The sequence below is a fragment of the Crinia signifera genome, chromosome 3 (genome assembly GCF_055691185.1).
Source record: "Crinia signifera chromosome 3, ASM5569118v1, whole genome shotgun sequence".
Lineage (NCBI taxonomy): Eukaryota > Metazoa > Chordata > Amphibia > Anura > Myobatrachidae > Crinia > Crinia signifera.
In genome coordinates this window covers 211,975,376-212,002,357 of record NC_139219.1, presented here as the reverse complement: position 1 = coordinate 212,002,357, position 26,982 = coordinate 211,975,376, and the positions used below count along the sequence as shown (strand labels likewise).

General features: G+C 39.6%; 1 protein-coding gene across 2 annotated transcripts in view; it reads right to left on the bottom strand.

The window, feature by feature from the left end:
- The window catches only part of CSMD1 (CUB and Sushi multiple domains 1), a 1,658,539-nt gene that overhangs the window by 328,395 nt on the left and 1,303,162 nt on the right, over positions 1–26,982 (bottom strand). For both annotated transcript variants that reach the window (XM_083177358.1, XM_083177357.1), the window contains exons 24-28: positions 19,296–19,487; positions 18,431–18,557; positions 16,540–16,742; positions 6,953–7,144; positions 5,404–5,542 (exon numbers count right to left, since the gene is read on the bottom strand). In XM_083177358.1, the coding sequence (XP_083033484.1) occupies positions 5,404–5,542; positions 6,953–7,144; positions 16,540–16,742; positions 18,431–18,557; positions 19,296–19,487 (853 nt within the window). The remainder of the gene's footprint in view (positions 1–5,403; positions 5,543–6,952; positions 7,145–16,539; positions 16,743–18,430; positions 18,558–19,295; positions 19,488–26,982) is intronic.

The window sequence follows — 26,982 nt, the reverse complement described above, 5'->3', positions numbered from 1 at the left end:
CTTCAAGAGTCTAGAAATAAAAGGTGCACCTTGGTCCATTAAGACCTTTTCTGGTATTACTAAGTGGGTATACATGGTTAGTAGCTCTCTGGCAATGGTGCCAGATTTCATATTGCACAGGGGTAAAGCCTCTGGGTGTCTGGTGGCATAATCAGCTACCACCAATGTATATAGGTACCCTTGAGCAGATTTTTCCACGGGCCCTATCAGATCCCTACTAATCCGCTCAAAAGGCAATGAAATGATAGGGAGGCCAACGAGTGGAGCCTAAACTCTGGCCGTGGGGCTTTTCTCTGGCACACTGGGCATTCCTGACAATACCTTTTAACAAAAGCAAGGATGCCAGGCCAAAATAACCTTAACTGGACATGTTTCAGAGTTGTCTCCTCCCCCAGATGGCCACCTCACAAATGTGTATGTGCAGCTTCTAATACCAACCGCTTCAGTTTTCGGGGAACTAAGAGCTTATCTACCACTTTCCCTTGTAAAGTAGCAACATGATATGACAAATCATTTTTCAAAACAAAATATGTTACACTCTCTGATGGTAAAATATCATTTAACCTGCCATTAACCACTTTACAGTCTCAAAGGCTTGTACCAAATTGCTGTCATCACCTTGATCTCTCCCAAAGTCCTGCAGTGATATCTTCTCACCAACTGGGTTCCATTGGGCCTCGGACTCAGGGCCTTATTTTGGTTCATTCTTTCTGACAAAATCCTTCTTAGATGGACAAAACCATGTGCACTGCAGGTGGGGCAGATGTAACATGTGCAGAGAGAATTAGATTTGGGTGGGGTTTTACTTCAAAGTGAGTTATATTTATATTGCAGTGTAAAAATAAAGCAGTCAGTATTTTCCCTGCACAGAAACAAAATTACTCACCCAAATCTAATTCTCTCTGCACATGTTACATCTGCCCCCCCTGCAGTGCACATGGTTTTGTCCATCTAAGAAGGATTTTGTCAGAAAGAATGAACCAAAATAAGGCCCTCAGTCCCTTGGGGTGCTTCAAGACTGGCAGCATTACTGAATGCTAAAATTTGGTAGTCTCTGGTCTCTGGCCCTGGAACTGCTTCAGTGGTTGACGGTTTGTTGGTGTCATGCCAGGTAACCAGCTTCTGCAGTAATCGAAAGTCACGGCCTAGGATCAGTGAGTAAGGTGGTCTGGAGGTCACTGCCACTACCACCTTTAATGATGTTCCTTGAACAGTAAAGGTAAGTAGAGGACTCCTCCACATCGCCATGGATGCACAACACCCTGACAGGCTGGACCTTGTCAGCCTCGGAAAAACCACATTGGCAGCGACAAATAGTGAGCTCAATGCTGGTATCAACCAGTGCCCAGATCTTCCGGCCTTCCAACAGTACCAGCAATCAGGACAGGTAGGACTCTGCTTGAGATACACATGCTGACCAACGGCCAAGTCATTTTTCCCACACTGCAATCCATTGGCTCTCATTGTTATGGGCGGTCCCACTGCTCATGACCAGGCTCATTGCACTCAAAGCACACCAAGGGAGGTGGAGCCTTTGGTTTAATCACTGGGACCCAAGTTCTGGGCTTCAGTATTGGCACATATCCTGACCTGGCTTTATTCAGCTTTCCCAGTGTCAGTTGCCACTCAATTATCACTACCAACTCCTCAAATGTCTGGAGGTCATCCTGAAGGGCCCACTGCTGCACTGAGTGGTCTAACATCTGCATAACCTGGTCCATTGTGACTATCTCCTCAATCCTCCCAGTGGAGTTTTTATCCAGATGCAACCAGGCCCCTGCCATCTGGGCTAGTTTGGCCATCTGAATTCTGGGAGGCTCAGAGCCCTCCAGCTGCCAGTCACGGAACTCCTGGGCTATGCTGGGCCCCTTCACCCCCATCCTGTCCAGTATAGTCTTTTTCAGGCCAGGATAGGAGCGTGCCTCAGCCACAGTCATTTCAATGTATGCTTGCTGTGCCTCCCCTGTTAAACATGCAACCAGCCTGTCAGACCATTCATCCACAGGTTATCCCAACCACATGGCTATGTGCTCTAATGTGCAAAGGAATGCCTCTATATCATCAGCTGGGGTGAGCTTCAGTAGCTTTTCCTGCTCTGGCTTACATTTTTATTGCTTTTAACTCATCACACAATATTTGACTTTGAGTCTGCTGGCTCTGCATCCGGGCTTGCTGTCTGTCTGCCAGTTGCTGCTGTCTTTCAACCATATTCTGCTGACTGGCAGCCATTTTATATTGCCTCTCATACATCATCTAAACCTGAGCCTGCTGGCCCTGTATTTGGGTTTGTTGTGTAGCCACCATATTCTGCTGCCCAGCTGCAAGTTCTGCAAACTTTTTTAGTAATTCCTTTGATAATGTCCTGCACTTCCCCAATGGCAAACCTAGGATGTTTAATATAATGTGCCAGACTGTTCAAACAGACCAAGCCGACACCTGCCTGCCTTGCTGGCTATCTAACACACAGCATCAACAGTTTGCCTATAATGTGATGGCCCTTTAAGGCTGCTACTTGCACTGCATAAACAGAGAGAGAGGAAAAAACTTGCAGTTTAAACACCGGTATGCTCATCAAAAGTTTCTGCTGTACACAGTGTCCTGCTGAGATGAATCCTTGCTTGCATTCTCCACCAAATATGACACGCAGCACAAACACGGGGACTCATGTGGTGGGGGGTATTCAATACTCCGGCGAGCACATGGCAGCGAATCCTGTTTTGAATTCCCCGTGCGCTCCCTGCAATTTGCCGCCAGCCCACACTATTAAATGCGTCAGGTGTCCCTGCCCCTGATGGTGAAAATGATCCCCTATGACGAATTCCACTCCCTGACACTGCTGGGGGTGGAGTGGAGTCCTGGCGGGGGGAGCGCGCTGATGCCGCCGGGAGCCTCCACACAGCCTGAGGATGCAGGATGGGTCCAGCAGCAGTAGCAGACCTCCGGCTCCAGCAGTCCCAGCGCTGACATCTGCTATCACCGCGCTGTGGCTGCCGGAGCCAAAGGTCTGCTGCTTCTGGACCCGTCCCCATCCTCAGGCTGTGTGGGCTCCCTGTGACATCAGAGCACTCCCCTGCTGGGACACCAGTCCTCGACTCCTGACTCGGGCATTGTGAGCGGCAGGGGAGCAGTGCACTGGTGTTGGAGAGGGGGGGAGAGATGACCTGCAGGGCAAACAACTACACACATGTTGCCAGACTCCTGAAGTCCTGCTGCATGCCCTCCCAGGCAGCCACTGCTGGTAATCGGGGATCTTGCTGTGGAGTTTGTCAGCGCTCACAACAGTGAGTGGCCGGCGCCTGATGAGTACAGTTTGTGCCCTGCTCTGTGATCTGATGCTGGTTATATGCTGTGGGTGTATATGCTGCTTCTCTGACCTGTATTCCCCCTGCTGCTGTCAGTTGCAGCCTGATGGTTCCAGGTTGTGGCACTGCTGACTACTACCAGGCACTACCAGGCAGAGGGCACACACTGATCCCCCTGTCAGGCACTGGGCTCTTCTCTGCTCCCAGATATCACATGCCTTTTAACTTGGCCCAGGCAGCAGTGGAACCTGTTCCTCCTCCGACCCTTTTGATGCAATTGTTTTCACAATGAGCTCCATAGGACTGAGCTGCCTAGGCAGCATTCCGGCTCTCTCCCCTTCCCGCAGACCTCCGGCTCCTGCTCCAGTGAGCATAACCCCTGGCATAGAGCTGCCACAGCTGTCAGCATTCCTGATACTGGCTGCCCATCAGCTGACGTCCCCTGCATCCCCCCCACATACGCTGCAGGGACCCCCTGCCCGCCAGCGCTACCAAACCCTGCGCTGCCAGACCCCGCTGCATGCCACCCACCAGCGGGCAGGGGGTTCTTGCAGTCCTTAGGTGAGATCAGGGGGCCTCCCCTGCAATATGTAATGTGACCAGCAGCACCCCCCCCCTGCATATGGTATGTAAAAAAACAATAATTAAAAATATATTTATGTGATGCTTGTCCAGTAAAAAAAATATCAAGACTTCAAATAATTAAATAACTGTTTTTTTTACATAAAAAAAGAAAGCCTTTATTTTAAAAGATCAAATTCCAGTTCACCTTAAAAAGATGTAGAATGCAAAATGGAGAATCATGGCGAAAATCACTGGAGAAAGCAGTTCTCGATTTGAGCATTGAATACACTCAGCGAATTTGACTATAAACACCATTGAAAGCCACCGGCGAATCGACAGACATTCGCTGTTGATTTGCAGCAAATTGTCTACATTGAATAGGGCAAATATTTTTTTCTGAGAGAAAATTCGCCGTTACCCCGGCGAATTGCCAGATTTGCTGTAAAGTACGGCAAATCAGAGGCATTGAATACTGGCCAAATACTTGTTTATTTTTTAACAGCAGGTCCCAGCATAGCCGGCTAAATCCATATGCAGTTGGTATTACAGGCAGTAACAAACATACTGTACCATGAACATTAGCTCAAAATGGTCTTTAATACAGGTCTTTACTACAATAATACTAGAAGATTGTTAAGGTAAGTTAGTTCTGTTTCAGATAAAAGAAAAAAAAATATTTCTAAAATATTTATCAAGAAAACTAATGCTTTTTGTTTTTTAGAAAATATAATATCATTTTTGGATAATACCCATCTGCATTGTGGCATAGGAAGCTAAACAATATATTCAGACATTAATCTTGCTGTTTTAAATAAATGTTGTGGTTTCTCACAGTGTTTTTATTGGTTCACACAGTGTTTATATTTGTCACCTTAGTATTGGTTGAACAGTCAGAAATGTGTGTTATTCCATATGTGAGTCTGCATATATGTTTTAGATACTGGTCATTGGTTCTCGGCAGGGCCGGTGCATGGCACCGGAGCGCCCCAGGCGGGGGGGACGCCCCGGCGCTCACCCGCCCCGGCACTCGCCATCGCTTCGTGCGGGGGGGTGTCGCTCCGTGAGGAGGGGGTGCGGCCGTCGCTCCAAGCGGGGAGGGGACGGACGGTGCCGGGTGAGGTGATGTGCAGCCCGGGCATTGCAGGGAGGGGAGGGGAGAGGGGGGGGATCAGCGTGGTCACCTCCGTCTAGGCCCGGTGTACATCTGCTCCATCAGGGGGGTTTGATGCGGCCACTGCTGCATCGCTAAATGGGGAGATGGTGCCGGGTGATGCTGGGCAGGCCCCACCGCATCGCAGGTTGGGTGTTCGGTAGAGTTGCTAACCTCCATGGGGGGGATGGGTCCTCCTGCTCCTTTTTTCTGCCCTCCAGTGGCCGGCGCCCTAGGCAAATGCCTAAGGCTGCCTAGTGGTGGTGCCGGCCCTGGTTCTCAGTCTTAGTTAGAATGTGTAATTAGGAACCTAGTGAGTATGGCAAATTTTTAGATTTGACATTTTAAAACCTTTTACATTATTGTTTTTTTATATGTAATGTGTACCTTTTGAATATCAAGGCAATGACAAAGTCTGGATTTACTTTTATTCTCCAGTCACACTCTTTTCCAGGAGGATATGGCTGAGGGTAATTTGGTGATAAAATAACCCCCGCGGGGCCTGTCAAGTTTCCACCGCATACAGCTTTCATAACAAAAAGAGAGGAAAAATCAGTTACAAGTTCATTTAAGTACAGTACAATTTCCATAACAAAAACAATTAAACTGTTTAAAACAAAGTATGCACATCTTAACAATTGTCATACTATAATGTAAAAACCATTGTCCTAAATAGATCATTGTGACGGTATAAAGATTTGAAGCCAATGAAATAGCTTGCGAGTTCTGCGGCTGTGTGGGATGCTGGCCGAGCTGGGAGGTTTTTTATAGGGGCAATCATTTACAAGGCCCATGCCTTAAAAATAATTGTCCATTTAAAAATACCTCCAAGTTTGACTAGCATCAAGTACGGCCTCTGAACTCGAAGGCTAATGCATTGGGCCACTGCTCTTTTTGAGGGAAAATACATGTGTCCTTCTTTAACTATCATTCTAGACAGACATACAGATGAAACCGGGCTCCCTCTTGCTGGCGAATCGCCGGACTGTCACCGCTGGCGATCCATCTGACTGAGACACGCGTGCGTCTCACGCGCGTCTCAGTATCCGTGCGGCGGGGCGACGGGACCCTGTCTGCCTCCGCTTCAGGGAGATGGACAGGGTTAGGGGGGGGTGCGGGGAGGGGGTGGGGACCCCGGTTGACCGCCGACAAGCCAGCGGGGACCCGGGGGAACCATGCGAAAGGGGACGCGCGCGCATCTCGCTTGCGTGTCCCCTTTCGCAGATACAGATGGTGGGTGTAGGGGGATGGCGGCTGGCGTTGCCATCCCCTGCAAAGGCAAGCCCCGCTCCATCTGTAGCTATGAAACAGCTGCTGTGAGTTGTATTGCAAGCAAATGGAAAAAAATAAACATCTTGTTATAAGAAGTCTAGATAAGGTTATCACGTGTTTTCTAGCCTTATGTCTATTTTGAAAATTATTAGATCAGAAGTATTTTGTATTTCAGATCATTATTTTCTGTATTTTGGAATATTGGCATATCATAATGAGATATCTTAGGGATGGGATCAAAGTGTAAGTACCAATGCATGTATGCTTCATATAAACCTTGTTCACAAAGCCTAAATGTAATTTTATACAGTATTTTTAATAATCGTGTGCATGAAAAACAGCGGTTGTGTATACTTTATATACAAAATTCATTAAGGTTTCATACACTCTTTAAACATACTGCCTGAGGATAAAATATTTTAAATAATTTTGTGCAAGAAACAAAGTTTATATACATTAAACTATCAGAAAGTTAAGGTGTCACTATCTCAGTTGTGTTAAAAATAATTTTGGCTTTTGGATATTTCAGATATGGGCGACTCGACTTACAATGATCTTACTGTAAGCATTAACTTTCGGTTAGCTTAACATTTTACAGATATTTTCTACATCTATTTAGTATTTAGAAATAAAAAAGGATTATATAGCAAATAATACACTGTACCTATACAAGCTGGTGGGTCTGGCTGCCAAAAAAATCTATTATTTAGCTGCACACATGTACTTTTAGCTTGTCCTTGTAGTTGATACCCAGGGTCACACTGAAAATTTATTGTATCTCCAGGTTCCCTGCTGTCTCCATATCTGGAACCATTTTGAGGAATTCCAGGATCATTGCATGTCGAAGCAACTGAGGCTGTAGGAAATGATCAGATTTACAATTGTCAAAATACTTTTCAGAAAACTTCACAATATTTAGTCATATTAGCAAATCATGAATCTATTAGTGACTTTAAAAGTTTGTTTTTTTGCCACAAAGGGGGGTATTATATGTGTGCTGATATTTATGACAGCCCACATATAATCGATTCAATGTGGCTGTTTCCAACCTTTGTAAATGTTTCAATAGCCAGAAGTAACATTGTATACCCCCAATAGAAGTAAAAGTACAATTTTTCTATTAACATTTTCCCATTCTTCCATATTATTTTTTAAACTGTTTATGCCAATGGTTCCCAATCTGGGTGACATGGCACGCTGGGGTGTTTGGCAAGGGTGTCCTAGATATGTGGTCCAGGACCAATTTAAATTAATTATGGTCAATATATTTTCATAAACAGTGCTGTGGCTTCCAATAATAAAATATGCTGACAAAAAGAAAGGAATTCTGTCTCACGTCACATAACTTAACCTAAGGATGACATACACAATTTACAGACTTGTCCTTTCATAACCTTGCTGAGATGCTTATGCATCACAGCAAGGATAGCATAGTCACAGGTGTGCAATTGCATGATCCTCTTTTGCCATACACTTAAATAGGATCTGGAGTGTGCAAGCTTGGTCTTGATGAACATATGTCTTTTTTCAACCTCAACTACTATGTTACTATGATAATTATTTTACTAAGTTTTAGGAATACATTCTACTAAACAAATCAATAACCCTTTGCAGTCTTTTTTGCAAATCAAACATTCTGGTTTAAATGTTTAATTTTTTTTTTTCAATTTGGAACAGAAGGGCCAATGACAAAGCTATGATGGCTATATTTGCTGCAGCAAAGAAAACCATTCTGCAGATGTGGATCCAGCCCCAGCCTCCATCTATGAAACTGTTTTTGGAAAAAAGATATAATATATTCTTAATGGATTGGGTAGAAGCTTCCGTTCAAAAAAATAAGGATCAGGATATATTCTTTGAGAACTGGGGAGATTTTATACTAACCCTCTCCCTGCAATTACAGGGACAAATCAAGAGCTGCTTTTCCCCTATAGAATGGAAGTAAAGTAGAGTTTTTTTGGGGGAAAGTTATCTCGCCATGTCCAGTCCTCAGGTATATTATAATGTTTATTCTGAATATGTAATTTGTCAGCAAGGTCCTCTCTACAGAGTTAGAGGGACATACTATGAGCGCGTATTGGTAACTATGATCATACACTACGACTGTGCTTTGATGGTACTTTTTCTTCTTTTTTTAATGAGAAAGCTAAATGTGAATGTGTAATGTTTATGCGTAAATGTATTGTCTTTTATAATAACGTGTTAATGCATAATAAAAATATATTTACATTTATTTTATTTTTTTTATTGAAAAAGGGTCTACATTGAATGTTGGACGATGTTAATGTTTTTATTTTAAAGTGTCTCATCATTGGATCTGCTACAAGTGCTAGGGCTGTTGAGCTTGACTAGACATTGGACCTGAAAGTGTTAAGATTTACTTAAGTGATTAACACCTTTTAAAATGTTTTTTTTTTTTTTTTAATGTAAATTTGTCACCAGGTGAATAAATTCAATTGGAATCTGTTAATTCTAATATTTATGATGTCATTATCTCAAGCACACATAAAACTAAGTGAAAGTCAGTCAACTCTCCAGATTCTCCTTGGATAAATCCCATATATAGCCTTTCACCCATGTCAAAGTTTATCTGTATTATTTTAAACACATCTGCCAGTGCCTGTCAAGAAAATACTGCACTTCTTGAAAACACTAGGTCAGAAGTGCATTCCAATAGAACTGTAATTTGTTTCATTTTAAGCTGTCATCCTAGCTTCTATACTTCTCCTATTCTTCTTTCTGACAGTCATATTGGCTTACCTTAGAATGTATGTGGTAAAAAGACATTTACTTTTTATGCAAATCATACCAAAATACAGTACTACAGCTGCATTTCTTGCTAATTGATGTTGCTTACTTTTGGATCTGTTGCAAAACTTTTTATAAATAATTGTACTGAGTTTTCAAGTAGATACATTAAAGCAATTTTTATTGAAAATCAATCAATGACCAATATCTAGCAATACTTACAGTACAAGAATAATATATTATTCCACTGTGCTATAAGAGACGTGGTGTAAAAATTGCAAACTGGCTGCATTACCTCAACTGTTGTAAATGTAATTAAACATTGTACATAATGGAGGGGATTTCAACATTTCATCAATATTTCCGACAGTCAGAAATATCGGCACACATCTATTCTATGTGGCTGTTTCCAACAGCATTGAAGCCTGTCATTTTCGACTTTCTAAAAAGTCAACCAAATACACATGGATTTCAATGAAGAGTTCCAAATACATAGATCAGGAGGTCCCTTTGCGCTTCCCTTCTTTTTGTGTCAACAATTTTTCTCAGGATAACACTCAAAGAGAAATAAAAAAAGAGATGCAATGGTGTAATATTGCTAGGTACACAAGTATAGCCAATGATTATAATAGTTTCGAGATTCCTACCAGAATAAAAGGTCTACAACAATGGTTAGACAACTGAGCTCAGTGAGGGACATTCACTTTACCAGATAGCATTCAACTCTTCCTCCTCTCCTAATTCAGATCATTACATTGGGATACATAGGATAGAAGGCATCACATAGTATAATACTGTTTTACTATACAAATCACAAGGTAAAAAAAGGCAGGCTTAAAACAGAGGACTCTCACCCTATATTATTGTCCACAACAAAGGTAGACAATAAAAGCTTGAAGTAATCCCAACAGGCAGTTCTGATATAGAGATGGGTTCCCTGGTTTTCCTCTTGTAATGGTAGACTTAAGGTGGCCATACATCTACAGATCGATTATAAGATTAGGCTGGTTGGAAGAAAAACCTGGTAATATCTGAATGACAGTTATCCAGCAATTCAAAGCAAATGGTCTACTGTCATTTGCGCTCATCCATTACCAGGATTTTGTTGCAACCAGCCCAATCTGAAAATCGATCTGTAGATGTATGGCCACCTTTAGGCTACCATTACCTTAGGCTACCATTACAGGAGGAAAACCAGGGAACCCATCTCTATATCAGCACTGCAGGGACGCCTGTTGTGATTTACATCAAACATAGAAGCATAGAATTTGACAGCAGATAACAACCACTTGGCCCATCTTGTCTGCCCCTTTTTTAAACATGTTACCTCAAACCATATTTGATCCTTATTTTTTGTAAGGATATCAATATGCCTGTCGCAAACATGTTTAAATTGTACTACTGTATTTTCCTCTACCACCTCTGATGGGAGGCCATTCCACTTATCTACTAGTCTTTCTGTGAAGTAATTCTTCCTCAAATTTACCCTAAATCTTCCTCCCTATAGTTTCAGTGCATGTCTTCTTGTTCTGCTGCTCCTCTTCCTGTGAAGAATGTCCCCCACCTGTACCTTTTTAAAGCCCTTGATATATTTTATCATCTACCTTTGTTGTGGACAATAATATAGGGTGAGAATCCTCTGTTTTAAACCTGCTGTTTTTTTACCTTGTGATTTATAGAATAAAACAGTAAATATAATAAAACCCCCATACTTGCTTAGCGTTCCTTCCACAATTCAAAAAATACTTGTAGTTTATTTTGCACTTTATGAAAGTGAACCCCAGTGTGTGTGTTTACATGGGCATCTATTTACACAATACACCTCTTGCAAGATGCAGCAGCTGTGCTACCCATGGTGCAGCAACTAAGTCATAAAATAGTGTATCAATTTTGAATTCCCTAAAAATACAAATGTTTATTAAAACAACTGGCTTGTGAAAGTTATATGTATTCATCCATTCATTCACTTACTGTTTATTTCCTAAAATGCAAGAGTGATGGAGTAAAATTCTGAAAAATGCTATATTTCTCAGATAACTCAGGTGACGTGGATTCCGGCTACAAAAAAATGGTCATATTCCTTGCATAATAGAACACCAATGTTTTTTGCAGATGTATATGCAGCAGCTGTGCGAAAATATGATAATGTTGTAGCAGCCAGCATGGTTATAGAAGTACCAATATTTTTCCTGTGGACAGCCAGGAGTACCACAGGAAGTTCTACTCCTTCTTACGCAGCTGTATTGTATATTGCCAATTTTTAAGCATGTCAACCCGGTTCTAGGTGCAGTGTGAAAGCTCCATAGTCAAAAAATCTGGTATTTGTACCCATTTAAAAAGAAGGATCCTACCCAGTTCAAAAGCAATTCCTTTTGCAGTGTGAAAGACTCAGACCCAGTATTTTGAACACATGACTGTGCTAAAGGCAATAGGCGGTAGGCTGTCTTCCTGCCTTATGAAGAGAAATAGCATTTGAAGCAGTGGAGAAGCAATGCTGGCATATTAGTACACTACAGAGCATACAGTTATGGCAACATCGACTGATGTCCAGGCAAATCTATGGCACTGTAGAGGATTCTCTAATATATAAAATCATTTGTAATTGGTACAGTACATAAGCATTAACAAATAGTTTTATTTGTAACTATAATGCAAATATATGAGCCATGAAAGTTCATTTCAAATGACATTACACTGTTTTCTATGGGTTAGCCAGGTTCAATGTAAAAGGCATCAACCCAGTAATAACCCATTAATAAACCGGGTCCACCATGCTATGTGAAAGGGGTTTAGCTTGCACAGACCCATCTTGAAAATGTTTTCAAATACTGGGTCAGAGCAGGGCTTGTGATGTGAAAGCATTAGAGAGCTATTTCTAATGTTTACAGGATTGCAGTTGCAAGAAACAACCCCCCCCCCCCCCAAAAAAAAAAAATAATAAATAAAAATAGCTATGGCACACCTGGGTTTTTTCTCACTCCCTGTTAACTAATACAAATGGTCCCTGACTATCAATAACTTTGAATATATCCTCTCTGACAGCACTGTAACGATAGCATTGCAATGTGAATTTGAGCAGCAAAATAAAGGAACATCAAGGCAGTTATACTAAATTAAAGGGGCTATCTACTGTTTCTATACAATCCCTCTCTCCACTTTGCTAATTTAAAGAAAACACGTCTTCTGCATTCTGATGAATAATTAAGAAGGGAAAGCAGTAACCCTTAATCTGAATCTGATGTATGAGCACAATATAATATTAATAAGTCTAAGTAAATATTGTATAAAGTTAAACCTTTATCTTTCAAGAAAGAATCCATTTTCGTCACTCAAAGTAACATGACTCAATAATATATCAAGACTCTTCCGGTATATAAAATGTTCAAATAACTAAAAACAATATTTTATTCACTCCTCAAAATAATAAGAACTGCATTTGCAGAGACCTAAATATGTCATGTAATCATCAGCAATTGAAACCTATGTTATTAGTCTTTTATTTGTTTATCAATGTTTAATTTTTTAATATATCATCATTAAAAGACTCAAATACTTCCTTACTTTTTTTTTCTTATTAAAATGTTAGAATGTTACCAGCTAACAGCATATCACTACCAGTTCTGCAAAACCATGGCCTTCTGCCCAACTGGTCAATACAGTATAGCATATATTGGCCAGGATGTAATGGCAACCAATTTTGGTACGATTTTATGAAATGTCTGATTTATACACAAAGTCAGACATTTTACAAAGTTGGGCAATGTAATAACATTCATATTCACTAAAAGTTGGAAGTTTCAACTCTGAAAATGAGCTGCCTGTAAAAAGATCCAGATGTTTTCACCATGTTAAACATGCAACTTGGTTGATGTAATGGTAGCGGAGTTTGAAAATCAGATAGCTTTATAAAGTCTGACATAACTAGAGCTGGTTTGTTTGGGTGAGTTGAGTTATAAGTACACAATTACAGCACATTTGTAACAAATAAACTTGTAAAAAAATTGCAAGCTTCAATATTTTAAATATACTTTGATCTGTATATATAGATCAGGTTCTAAACATGTAAAGATTTTAGTTTTTTATCCGTTAATTGCATAGTATGCACATTGCTTTTCTATTCAGACGCACAAGCAGCGTATGCTGATTACAATTATATACAGCATGGCTATATTCTATGTGCAATTTGAGACTGTATCTGCATAAGAAAATTCTGATAGTGTTTCACAGCCAAACAAAGTAACATTATTTTATATGCAGATACAGTCACAATTGCATACACAATATAGGAATGCCTTCTATCATTATATGCAACTGTTTGTTACACTGGCTGTAAAACACTGCATTAGGACATTTTATATGCAAATATTCTGGGGTCTGACTTTGAGCGACGTGTTCTTGTCCACTAAAGTTGGCTGCCATTGCATACTGGCCATAATGTGTACTGTAGTTATAGCCTGATTCCAACTAATATTATGAAGTGTTGCTGTTTTTAATGTAGGAAAACTTTAAAACATGACATTTGCTTTCTGTCTGGATTAGTGGAGGCAGCCTATCGTAAATATTTCTTCTAAGTCTGTGGTCACAATATTTTGATGAAAACACAATATTTTGTAATTACCCACAAGTAACATGAATGGTCTTTATGCTATGAGACCAACAACAGTTTATCCATTGTGTGTATTGTTTTGACAACCAACTGTATTTATCAAATTCATTTAGATTTTTTACAAGCTGACAATTACTGTATTAATGAAATTATCATGGTTCACATTTAAGTTCTGTATTCTTTATTCTTATTTTCTCTATACCATTATGTTGTGTATATTTTTGTTTAAGTATATGATTACATGTAAACATATTTTATTTACTCTAATTTTTATTACCAGTTATAGTGTACACATAAGCTGCAGCGCTTTGCAGAAAATATTTGTCCATTTGCATCAGTCCATGCCCCAGTGGAGCTTACAATTTATATTGCTTACTACATGCACACGCACACACATTCACACTAGGGTTAATATTTGTGTGGTGCCAATTAACCTACCAGTACATTTTTGGATTGTGGAAGGAAACGGAGTACCTAGAGGTTTACAAACTCTGCACATAAAATAGTTTATAAATGTATTAAATATTTTAAATAAATTCCACTCCTTTTGGACTCACTAAAATCCTTTTTTTAGTGGATAAATGACCTGCACATGAGAACCACCATTGGCTAAATTATTACACTAAATTGATCTACTTCTCTATCTCATAACAAATCTTTATCTGCTGCATAGGAGCAAACACTCTTATCATACTCCCAGGCACTCTAATCATACTGTACTCTCAGATCACAGGGGTTTAACATAACATGCTTCTTTCTCTAGAATAAGTCTGTTGGTGTCTACTACATTTGAGGGCTCCACGTCAATGCGCCATTGGTTTGTCCAAGTCACTTTAGAAAACATTGTAAGTATAACATAAATAAGGCCATATCTCCAGAAGGATATAAATACATTAGAGACTGTACAAAGAAGGGCAACTAAAATGGTGCATGGCCTACATCACAAAACGTACCAGGAAAGACTAAAAGATCTTAATATGTATACTTTAGAGCAGAGAAGGGAAAGGGGGGACATGATAGAAACTTTCAAAAATATCAAGGGTTTTAACAAGGTACAGGTGGGAGACATTCTTCACAGGAAGAGGAGCAGCAGAACACGAGGACATGCACTGAAACTAGAGGGAGGAAGATTCAGGGGAAATTTGAGGAAGAATTACTTCACAGAAAGAGTAGTAGATAAGTGGAATAGCCTCCCATCAGAGGTGTTAGAGGCAAATACAGTAGTACAATTTAAACATGCTTGGGATAGGCATATTGATATCCTTACAAAAAATAAGGATCAAATATGGTTTGAGGTAACATGTTTAAAAAAGGGGCAGACTAGATGGGCCAAGTGGTTCTTATCTGCCGTCAAATTCTATGCTTCTATGGGCCTTATTCTGATCTGAGCTCAGTACAAATTTGTTCTTTAAATGGGCAAAACCATGTGCACTGCAGGTGGAGCAGATGTAACCTGTGCAAAGAGAATTAAATTTGGGTGGGGTGTGCTGAAACTGAAACCTAAATTGCAGTGTAAAAGTAATGCAGCCAGTATTTACCCTGCACAAAAACAAAATAACTCACACAAACCTAACTCTCTCTATACATGTTACATCTGCCCCACCTGTAGTGCACATGGTTTTGCCCATTTTAAGAACAAATTTTTACTGAGCTCAGATCAGAATAAGGCCCTATGTTTCTATGTTTCTATTAAATTAATCTGCAAACAAAATGAAACTATTTTATAAACCTCCAAAGTAGGGATCCAATTTCAATCCCATCCTATAATACACATCTCAAAGTTTGATTGATTTATGTAGGATCAATGTGAGCGAGAATTATTTGGGTATTAGGAAGACAACAAAATAAGCAAGCAACCTGTTGGAGACAAAATGCAGTACTTCTATTAATAATATTTTTCCTAAATAAAGTAGATAGCTACACAGTTCATACATTTTAATGTCATTAATTACAGCAGTCAAATATTTGAACTTGTGTGTGGCAAACATAAAACCTAGGTAATAAATATTTTACCATGTGCAGTAGAGGGTTAGTTGGAAAGAAAGTGAAAATTTGATTGGCTGATTTTAAAATAAAACTGCAAAATGATCTATAATTTAATACTAACTTTCAAACTGGGATGGCAGCACAGTAGGATGTTTTATAATTCTGTCATGTCAGTAGCAATATTCTAGACTGCAGTAAACCATAATAAACCTTGAATTCTACCATTCTGAGTTCTTGCTGCTCTTTGAAGATGACATAACAAACTCAAGAGTGCTCAATGATATTTCCTACTTGCCTGCAATTGACTCCTGCCACTATAGCTTTATGTAGTGATATACACTTAAAACTGAGAATTTAATTTGTTATACATTTGTCAGTTGACACCACCACCAAAAAATATTTGAATATACTGTGATCCACAAACAAGAAGGGTACTTTTTTTTTTAACCTAGGCTCAGTCTCTAATTAAATAGTAATTAAGTTGTAATGAAAAATATGTTACTTGATTACAATTAATATAATTGCTCAAATTAGTTTGTATCTTCATTTTCAACATGCTGTGCTGAATTGAAATGACAATGATCCCTTAATAGTCTATATATAAAGCCACTGCAAATATGACATCATTGAAAACAGAAAAGTAAAGGAAAAAAGTTTGAAGCTCAACTACGGTTCCATAAAAGGCTAGCTTTTGACAGTTACTATGAATATTTATTAACAACATTGCATATTAAATGAATGAAAAGATAGTCCTTGGAAGAATGTTGTTTAGAACAGTTCATTTGAAAATCTATATGCATTTGTGTGCTTCCCGTAGATGAAAACACTCAAGGATAAGTATACACACAGGGATATTTCCATGCAATGCAGACACCATATCATGTTAAATTTATAATGTCTGTTATACCCACTTGAAAACTGTATGGAGAATCCAGACTTGCTGATGAAAAAATCACTATCAAATTGTAATGTCAAAGAGTTGAATGTGCTGTGAATGTCCTCAGGGAGAGACGAACCACTCCACTCTTTTAGGAGAACATTGCTGTCTACAGGTCCATCCCATACCTTAAGGATATCATGTGAGACCTCAGTGTCAAAAACAATAAAGTGAAGACTGCAAAAAAGAACAGACAGTATATATAATGTTTAGCTCTAAATATAAAATATTCATTGTTCTGTCGCTTGAAATATAATATTCAAGTGGAAAAAAGAAAACAACAACACAAGTCAGAAAAATAGTTTTTTTCTAATGTATTTAATTCAGATAATTTAAGTAAATCATTGTTAAGGTGGTCAATTAAAAGAAAACAAAAGGAAGTCTCATATATTATGTGTGTGTAACTTCAACACTGACAGAATAATTACTAAAAAGCAATAATTTAAAAGGTGTTCCCATGCTATAGAGAAAGTCTTCAATAAGTAGAAATAGCACAAGTAAAATTGTCAGCAAAGCTAATAAGATGTTTGAAATAAAATGAGCCCCTCTAACGCAAACAACGTGAATTTAATTTAACTAAACAACTGAAATGCATGTGATTGTATTTGTGATCCTTTTTTGTGATTGTTTTTGGTATGCAAATAAAGATTATTGAAAGATTGGTCACGTTAACATACAATGTAAACTTTTTTTTTTTTTTAAGAATTGGGTTGAGTAGTTTGGACTGAATAGGGAACTGGGCTATTGTTTGATTGTGTTTCTCCATGCTTTGGACAAAACCTTTTATTGTACAGCCGTTTAACATGGAAAATGTAAAAACATGCATAATTGCAAAATCCATACAATGTGAGTGATTTCCATAATGTGTTCTAATCTTTTTTATATTACAGCATATTCCTTAAAATACATTTTCAATATACAGTACATTTACTGGTACTTGTTTCCTATCTGGGCGCCCACGATTTTAATCGCGGGCATCGGGGGTAAAATCGGGGCCATCGCGGGCATCGCGGCCGATAAAAAATCGGGTGCGATGTGCCAGACGCGATGCCCGCGATTTTCCCATAGAGAACAATGTTAAATGCCTCAATTTACCCGCGATGACCGCGATTTACCATAGGAAACAATGTTAAATGGATCAATTTCCCCAAATTATCATAGGGAACAATGGGAAATGGGGCAAAAACACCCCTGAACATAAAAATGTCCCCCCAAAAGTAGTTGATGCCACCCCGCCATCAACGTGAACCCGAAGCGTGGCGAGCGCAGCGAGCCCGCGAGGGGGGCGGTACGCGTCCTCCGACCTTTTCATGCCCTACTATCCACTAGGGCGTGGAGTGAGAATAGAATAGTGTGGCGAGCGCAGCGAGCCACCGAGCCCGAAGCGTGGCGAGCGCAGCGAGCCCCGCGAGGGGCCGCGGATACCTTCACAGGTAAACGCGTCCCTTCGCGGACTTCACAGGTGTCCGCGTGGCCACGCTTCGGGTTCACGTTGATGGCGGGGTGGCGTCAACTACTTTTGGGGGGACATTTAAGGGTTAATTGTGCCTATTTGGGCTCTGTAGCCCATTTAACATTGATTCCTATGGCCACATCGGGTCCATTGAGGCATTTAACAGTAAAATCGCGTCGGTCGGGCCATTTAACATTGATTCCTATGGGAAATCGGGTGCATCGCGTCGTGGGCATCGCGGGTACATTTATGGCCGGCCGCGACGCGACCGACGCGATTTTCAATGGGAAATCGTGGGCATCGCGTCGGTCGCGTCGCGGCCAGACATAAATGTACCCGCGATCACCACGACGGGCGCCCAGATAGGAAACAAGTACCCATTTACTCACTAATACAATTTCGTATAGGTTACCTAATGGTTTTCCCAGGATCTGCTTCAAGAATCCAAGTACAATGTACATTATTTTCATATGGTGCTGGGTAACCTGGAGACAGAATGCGTCCTGATGCTACAGCATAAATTTGACCTCCGCATTCAGCTACGCAGAAAACAGTGTTAAAAATAAATATACATTTTAAACAAATTAATCAATGTTTTTGATTTAAAAAGATGCAAAAAAATATATATTTGTCCAGTAGCAAAATGCATGGATCTATACATCTGAAAGTTGTATTCTAATAATTGAAATTGATTTCTATGATTTGCCCATCTTTATTAGTTTTAAAAGATTCATTTATACTACAAAATGCTGCTTATGTGACAATTGAGTATCTATACTCACTCCTAGGAGAAATGGAAGCAAATATACCTTTATTTTCAGCATCAAAGGTCCATTTAAGTTCCATTTGCGTGTAAAAGTGACGCACTTAGAAACAAATAAAATGTTGCAGAATTAACCAACAATTTTCACATTATTTCAATCTTGTTGTTTGGACTAACCCATCCCTAGCTCCCTGCCTCCAGCTGTTGTGAAACTACACATCCCAGCATGCCTTGCCATAGTTTTAGCATTCCCTACTAGGAAAACTGTGGCAAGGCTTGATGGGACTTGTAGTTTCACAACAGCTGTAGGGCCATAGTTTGGCCATGCCTGGTCTAAGTGATATTGTTTGAACAGCGGTAAGCTATGCTTCTGTGTGCTAAATACTGAATGGAGATCATAACCCATTTAGAAAGTGTGAAGGTGTCATATATTGTTTTTAAATTGATGCATATATGTAAAATAATGTAATAACATATAGCACATTTGGTATACAGTATATCTATTTTACATTACCAGTGCATGTTGGGAGCGGTTTATTCCACACTCTACGATCTCCACTTAGACAGCTCAGTATGCTACTTCCATGCATTGTATATCCAGGATTGCAACTGTACATAATAGTTGTATCAGCAAAATGACCTTCATCGCGAATCTTGTAACCATAGTTTGGTATTCCTGGATCTTCGCATTTTATTAGATCAAAGCCTAAAATCATAAAGAGAATTAAATATTTAAATAGTTCTAGCAAAATGTTTGTACTATTTAACCAACGTTTCTTTTTTTTCACGCAGTTCAACACAAAATAATATTATCAAAGGAGACTAGAAATACAGTCGTAATACATATGCAAGGTTTAGTTCTCAAGGGCCTGCACAACAATTGTGGAAATGGAATATTGAGCTAGAGCAGTGGTTCCCAAACTGTGTGCCTAGGCACCCTGGGGTGCCTCAGGACACTTACAGGGGTGCCTTGGGTTGGTGGACCAGGACCAATTCATATTAGTTATGTGCAATGTAACAGGCAAAAGCAGTGCTAGTGGCTGCCAATCATAACATATGTGGACAAACAGGAGCAAATCCTGCCCCTCACCACATAACTGTGACATATAAACACAATGTACTTACTTTTATATTTTGTCCTGAATTTCTCAATAAGAAAAATTTGACCTAGGGGTGCCTTGAAAACATTTTGATGCTCTAGGGTGCCGTGATTCAAAAAAGTTTGGGAACCCCTGAGTATTGATAGCATCCATCCTAAAGGCTTTTCATCGCATAAATCTTTAAGCACACAGGTCTAGGGGAAAGTGTTGTACCACCATATTTTTTTTTTTATTAAAAAAAGCAACTTGAAATAGCCATGATACCAAAATACTTTTTAAAACGTTTCTTTTATCCACTAACATATATACCATATATACTCGAGTATAAGCCTACTTTTTCAGAACATTTTTTATGCTGAAAAAACCCCCTCGGCTTATACTCGAGTGAGGGTCCCACTTAAAAAAATATTGCTAAGCAATTTATCTCCCCGTGTGTACGGGGCTTTAGTGCAACAGATTGCTAAAGAACATGTTGAACAGTTACAGCACCTCAGTAAAAAGATGAGAACTTGCAGACCAATTCAATTCAAATATGTGACACATTTACATTATGCTTTATAGCTCCAAATAATTAAAATGTCTTGCTACATTTTCTTATGACCATTGCAATGATGCAGTAACACACTGAGCAGTACAATAAAACTGTTCTCACTTTAAAAACGTACAATAATGTCTATTAGTCAATCTGACCTTGGAACATCTATATTCAGGTTTCCAACAGTATAAATATGTACTAGGAAGCAGTATAATGAAAAAGTGTATTTTTTTTTAAAGATTAAGGATGTGTCTGCCCTTGAATACCCTCATTAACATGAAAGAATAAAATTTCAAGATATTATAACGAAAGATGCAATATGTATTTAATGTCACTTCTAAGGTTAATCAAAGATTGCCATCAGTGCAGCCCAGCAGTGTTACACCATAGACCCAAACAACAACTTTCTCTACAAATTCTACCTGCTGTTCAGAGGACAGTAAAAATAGGACCAGCTGTGAAGCTGCCTAGGGCTACATCTTCTTCATTCATGAGAGCAGCAGGAATCTCTGCTAGTCTGGTTTTAATTGAGAAGAATAAGTCTCAATGATACACTGATGGATTTCTAAAACCTTTTTGTCCTGCCAATGTGTATAAAAAGTTAATCTTACCTTTTATACACCTCTGCATATTAAAATGCACATAGAATGTTAAACTTATATAACAGCACAGTCATTATGAGATACAGCACAGACATTGATTACTCAAGAAGAATTTAAATTTCCACAATAATATTTACTAAGTAGGGTTATGTTTCAAACCTTGGACAATGATAAAATAGAGAGAGAGATAAAGTATCAACCAATAACCTTCTAATTACCAATTTACAGTTTATGGTTCAAAAAATTACAGGAGCAGATTGGTCAGTACTTTCTGTACTGTCTCCCCAAGGTTTGATACATATGCCCATTAGTTGCTAAGAAAAAAATAGAAAGAATAAAAACACAGAATGAATGGATAGATTTGTACATTTAGAAACAAAATGTTCACATCATGTACATTTAAGGGGCCACTCAGTAGATTACTCCTGTATGAAATGAGATAAAGTCATATTTGCAAGTAGAATAGGTACTCAGATACAAAATTTCCACAGTAATGAACCAGCATTTTGGTCTAAATACTGAAAAACAAGGGATTTAGGATAAATACTGCACACTTAAGGAGCTGCAATCCTAACTGGGTAAACAGTATATACCCAATAAACACTTCTTTAAACCGACAATACAACAAACTTTTTTTTACACAGTAAGGAAAGCACTCACAAAAAATAAAGTCTGTCTATGTTGAGATCTTCCTTATGTCTATCCTTTAGAGATGGCTGGGTTTGTATCCACGTACCATACTCACACCAAAGTGCGGAATGTCACATGCATAAAGGTATCTTTATAGCATAAAAAGTGGGAGTGGAATATCCTATATAGTTCACCATCCACCAGCCCTCAGTGAAAATGATGGGAAAGTAGGCGTACCTAACTTACAGTTATAATAGCTATGTCAAGCACATCAAGGTTTCTTTTTCATCAGACCTTCAAATTTCTTTATGTAGATTTTCTCATGAATGAAGGTGTATCAACCCCAGATAGCAGATGCTGTCTCAGGGGACTCGTCTTACCATCCAATAGGCCTACGTCACGGATGCTCAACCTCCTCTGGTTTCCATTACAGTGCATTCTACGCGCTCTGTGGGACCCTCTTGGGTGACTACCCATGGGGTCTTTATTCAACAGCTCCGTCGAGCTGCCACTTGCTCGGGTTATCAGACGTTTGTCCGGTTCTACCGATTTGATGCCTTTGCGGCTTTAAATTCTCAATTTCTCGGTGTTATGGGGGTCTCAGCGCTGTCCCACCCATGTTGGGAGCTCTGGGACGTCCCCACTGTTACTCCAGTGACACCTAAAGGATGAAGGAGAAAACAGGGATTTTCTCTGAGTCCACAGGTGTCACTGGACACCCGCCTCGGCACTGTTCTTTACTCAGTAATAAGCATGACCTGAAATTTTTGAAGTTTCTTCCTGCCAGGTTAAGGTTCCGGTCATGTTTGTTGGAACTTTCTGGTCTGTTCCTGTGTGGTGTATGTTACTCAGTGTTTTTTCTCACTGATATTTTCACTTTTCAATATATAATTGTTTGATTGTAATGTGTGTTATTTTAACCTCCTCTTGGAAGTGTGTTTCTTTCTTCCAGCTCCCTTCGGGCACAATCCTTAGGGCTGCATAGGAGGGGAAGTAGAAGGGGAGGAGTTGGCCACACACATTTAAATTTAAAGTGCCCATGCTCCCTGTAGTCACCCTTCTATTTCCCACTGTTACATCAGAACCTGCCCTGCAAATGGCAGCCCTCCCCCCATTCACATGTTCTGCACATTTGCACGGCCTGTGAATGGATGTTTTACATAAACATCTATTCGCAGGCTGGGGGAAACTCATGCACGCATATCTAAAGTGACTCTCAGTTCACTTATGCATGCATGCACATTCAGGAGGAACTGGGCTAGCAGCTGACATCTGGTGATCTGGTGCCCACATCAGCCGTCAATCTCCATGGCAATGCCCAGCATTTTCATGGGAACGCCCATGGTTGAGTACCCTGGTCCGCTACCCCATGACCTCCCCTGCCCACTACCCAGCGAACATTCTGTTTGCCTTGGCTGCATGCACCTGGCACACCTGACCCACGACCAAATGGACCTGAACAAGGTCCATGGATTATAAACTCCACTTGGGCAGGGACTGATGTGAATATTTAAATATTTCTGTAAAGTGCTGAGGGATATGTGTGTGCTATAAATAACTCATAATAAATAAATAAATAAATAAGCTATTCATAGCCTACATAAGCTTCATGGGGGGGGGGGGGGTGGATGTGAATCGAAGTGACTGTAAGTTAGAACACTCCGAGACACTCCTCCTGGCGCTTAACAGTTTTTAAAGTTATATTTAAAATAATATGTGAGGTTTTCACAGCTGCAGCATACACTTCATGTGAGCCCGTCTTGACTCACCAAAAAAGTATACAGAGGGGGGGGGGAATTAGAAGTGGATTGCGCTGCTGAAAAGTAATTATTTAAAGATAACACACTGATTGGCTGAGAGAAGATAAATGAAATGCTGGACACACTGATAAATTGAAAATTTTATAAGAAAAAGTACATCAGTAAAATACATACATTAGATACATACAAAACAATTTATAAAATATATCTCGTAAAGGAATCCCTAGATTTAGGATACTATATCCATAACTTGTATATTGGTAGCCTGAAAGCCTGCTTTACAGGTTAAATAACCAGAGAATATATGGGGGGTAGTGGTTAAAATGGTAGATGATGGAAAAAGTCCGGTTTATAAACAGTCAAAAGATCAATTAGTTAGTGGATGTAAATCACAGGATTATATTGCTCACCCTTGATGATAAGATTTGCTGCCGTGCCAATAATAGGGGATATCCAGCGAGCGGTTGTCGGTGTTAAAAGGTTGATGGTTCCTTTTGATGCGACTTACACTCCTCTCGGCTTGTCGCCGGTGTAGCCTGCCTGTAGTCAGATGCGGATTCACCGCACTGGCCACGGCGGTGAAGGGGTGTGTCGACTGATAGATGGAATAGACGCTCTGTCTGGATTTCCCGGCTCCCCTGATGTAGCGTGGAGAGCGGCTAGGTGAAGAAAGCTGATTGCCGGCAGCGGGGGACGGGGAGCTGCACTTCAGCTGTGTGGCAGGGTTGGCAGGTAGCGGTGAACCAGCGGGTGTGCTGGCGGGGAACAACTGGATGAGGACAGCTGATTGCCGGCAGCGGGGAACGGAGAGCTGCACTTCAGCTGTGTGACCGGGTTGGCAGGTAACGGTGAACCAGCGGATGTGCTGGCGGGGAACAACTGGATAAGGACAGCTGATTGCCGGCAGCGGGGGACAAAGAGCTGCACTTCAGCTGTACGGCGATGTGTCAGCAGGTCAGCCGGTGCTGCGGTGCGCTTGTACAGCGCGATGTAATTCAACAGCCGGCAGCGTGTAGAAGGTTTCTCCTTGTATCAGGCAGGCTTGGAGGCTGGAAGTAGGACAGGTGAAACACCTAACCAGGTGTATAATTGCGTCAACGCGTTTCGTTCCTGTGGTCTGCTGGGAACTTTTTCAAGACAAGTACCTGTGTTCTCTGGGAGATCCTATTTATAGGGATGTGATTGCTTAAGTGTCCAAATGATTGTTCAATCAGATCAATCATTAGTTCTTTTCAGCACATAATAGCTTTCAAGCTATAATAATACATGTATCTTTTATATTAAAAAACATTTCATATATTTCCATTCACAGTGTGTCCAGTAAAATAAAATGAAAAACAAAAATATACATAATTAGGCATAGTAGACTACATATATTTCCCGTTTATAGGGTAATTAATATCAAAGAGATCTCATTAGTAGTTGGTTCGAGTGTGTGTTTAGTGGCCTTTCTTTTCATTAGTAATATATGTTCAAACCGATACATATTGTTTCTATTCAGGTCTCAGTCTATACTTTGTTACACAAGTCAATAAACAATTTGGATTTTAACTCTTTTTGTTGTTCATTTTTTAGGGTGTTAATCGAAGACAGAATGCTTAAGGATTAATTTGTATAACCATATAATATATATAACATATAATATTTCAAGGACATGAATAATGTAAAGCACTAGATTGGACTAACCATTAAATAGCTGAGGATATGAAGATGGTATTGATTTTCATCAATTATTATACTTATATAGTTCAATAAAATTGTCAGATCATTATTATAACTTTCAATATAAATTATTAGACCTTAATGGTTCAATCTGTAACTTTATTTATGATATGTTTATATAGAAAAGATAAATTCAGTTCAGATCAGTATTTACTCATATACATTACTGTGTATCGAGAGAGAGAGAGAGAGAAGAGGAGGGGACCAAGGCAGATATTTCAGTAAAACAATTTTATGAGCAAAAAATAAATAATAATAATAAATAAATCAAAAAGAATATATAATAATGGGGATAGTATATTCACTGAGCATTCTAGATATTATATATAACTAATCTTCCTTTAGGGAGTAAGGTTCATATTCGAACGTTGGTGGTCTTATCACAGATTAAATATATGGGATTCATAGTTCTTATAATTGGGATGCCCATCCCTAAGAGCAAATACCCAACCCACCACCTATACATTTTATGTACCACGTCAGTAATGATGTGGTATATTTTTAACGGTTACCCATAACAAACATTAAACTAGAATTATTCTGGGGGTACAGAAAATCTCTCCGGGGGTGGGGCGAGAGCAGTCTGCAAACTCGGGATGTCACAAAAATGCGCATGCCGGGTAGACCACTGTCGCTCAACCCCGTGAGAGGTTCGACCTTCCCATATTGCCCTCAATGTGAGTATGAGGTATATGTCTTCAATCCATACACGTAAAATCGAGAGCTTCATTCAATCCTTGAGGACTTAAGGTGTCAAGTTTGAAAATCCAGGCTGATTCTGCTAGGCAGAGTTTTCTAAAGCGATCGCCCCCTCTTTTTGTGTTGACAATTTGTTCAATTCCTGTAACTGATATTCCACTGGGGTCACCCCCATGTTTTTCTAGGAAGTGACGTGGGATACTGTGATTCTGTATTCCCTTCCGGATATTGTTTTTGTGTTCCCTAAATCTGCTTTTAAGGCTTCGAGTTGTTCGTCCCACATATTGGAGCTTACATGGACATTCCAATACATAGACACAATAGACCGTATCACAATTTATAAATTGTTTAATTGGGAAAGATTGCTTATTGGAAGTGGATATTACTAATTTACACATTGAGGGCAATATGGGAAGGTCGAACCTCTCACGGGGTTGAGCGACAGTGGTCTACCCGGCATGCGCATTTTTGTGACATCCCGAGTTTGCAGACTGCTCTCGCCCCACCCCCGGAGAGATTTTCTGTACCCCCAGAATAATTCTAGTTTAATGTTTGTTATGGGTAACCGTTAAAAATATACCACATCATTACTGACGTGGTACATAAAATGTATAGGTGGTGGGTTGGGTATTTGCTCTTAGGGATGGGCATCCCAATTATAAGAACTATGAATCCCATATATTTAATCTGTGATAAGACCACCAACGTTCGAATATGAACCTTACTCCCTAAAGGAAGATTAGTTATATATAATATCTAGAATGCTCAGTGAATATACTATCCCCATTATTATATATTCTTTTTGATTTATTTATTATTATTATTTATTTTTTGCTCTTAAAATTGTTTTACTGAAATATCTGCCTTGGTCCCCTCCTCTTCTCTCTCTCTCTCTCTCTCGATACACAGTAATGTATATGAGTAAATACTGATCTGAACTGAATTTATCTTTTCTATATAAACATATCATAAATAAAGTTACAGATTGAACCATTAAGGTCTAATAATTTATATTGAAAGTTATAATAATGATCTGACAATTTTATTGAACTATATAAGTATAATAATTGATGAAAATCAATACCATCTTCATATCCTCAGCTATTTAATGGTTAGTCCAATCTAGTGCTTTACATTATTCATGTCCTTGAAA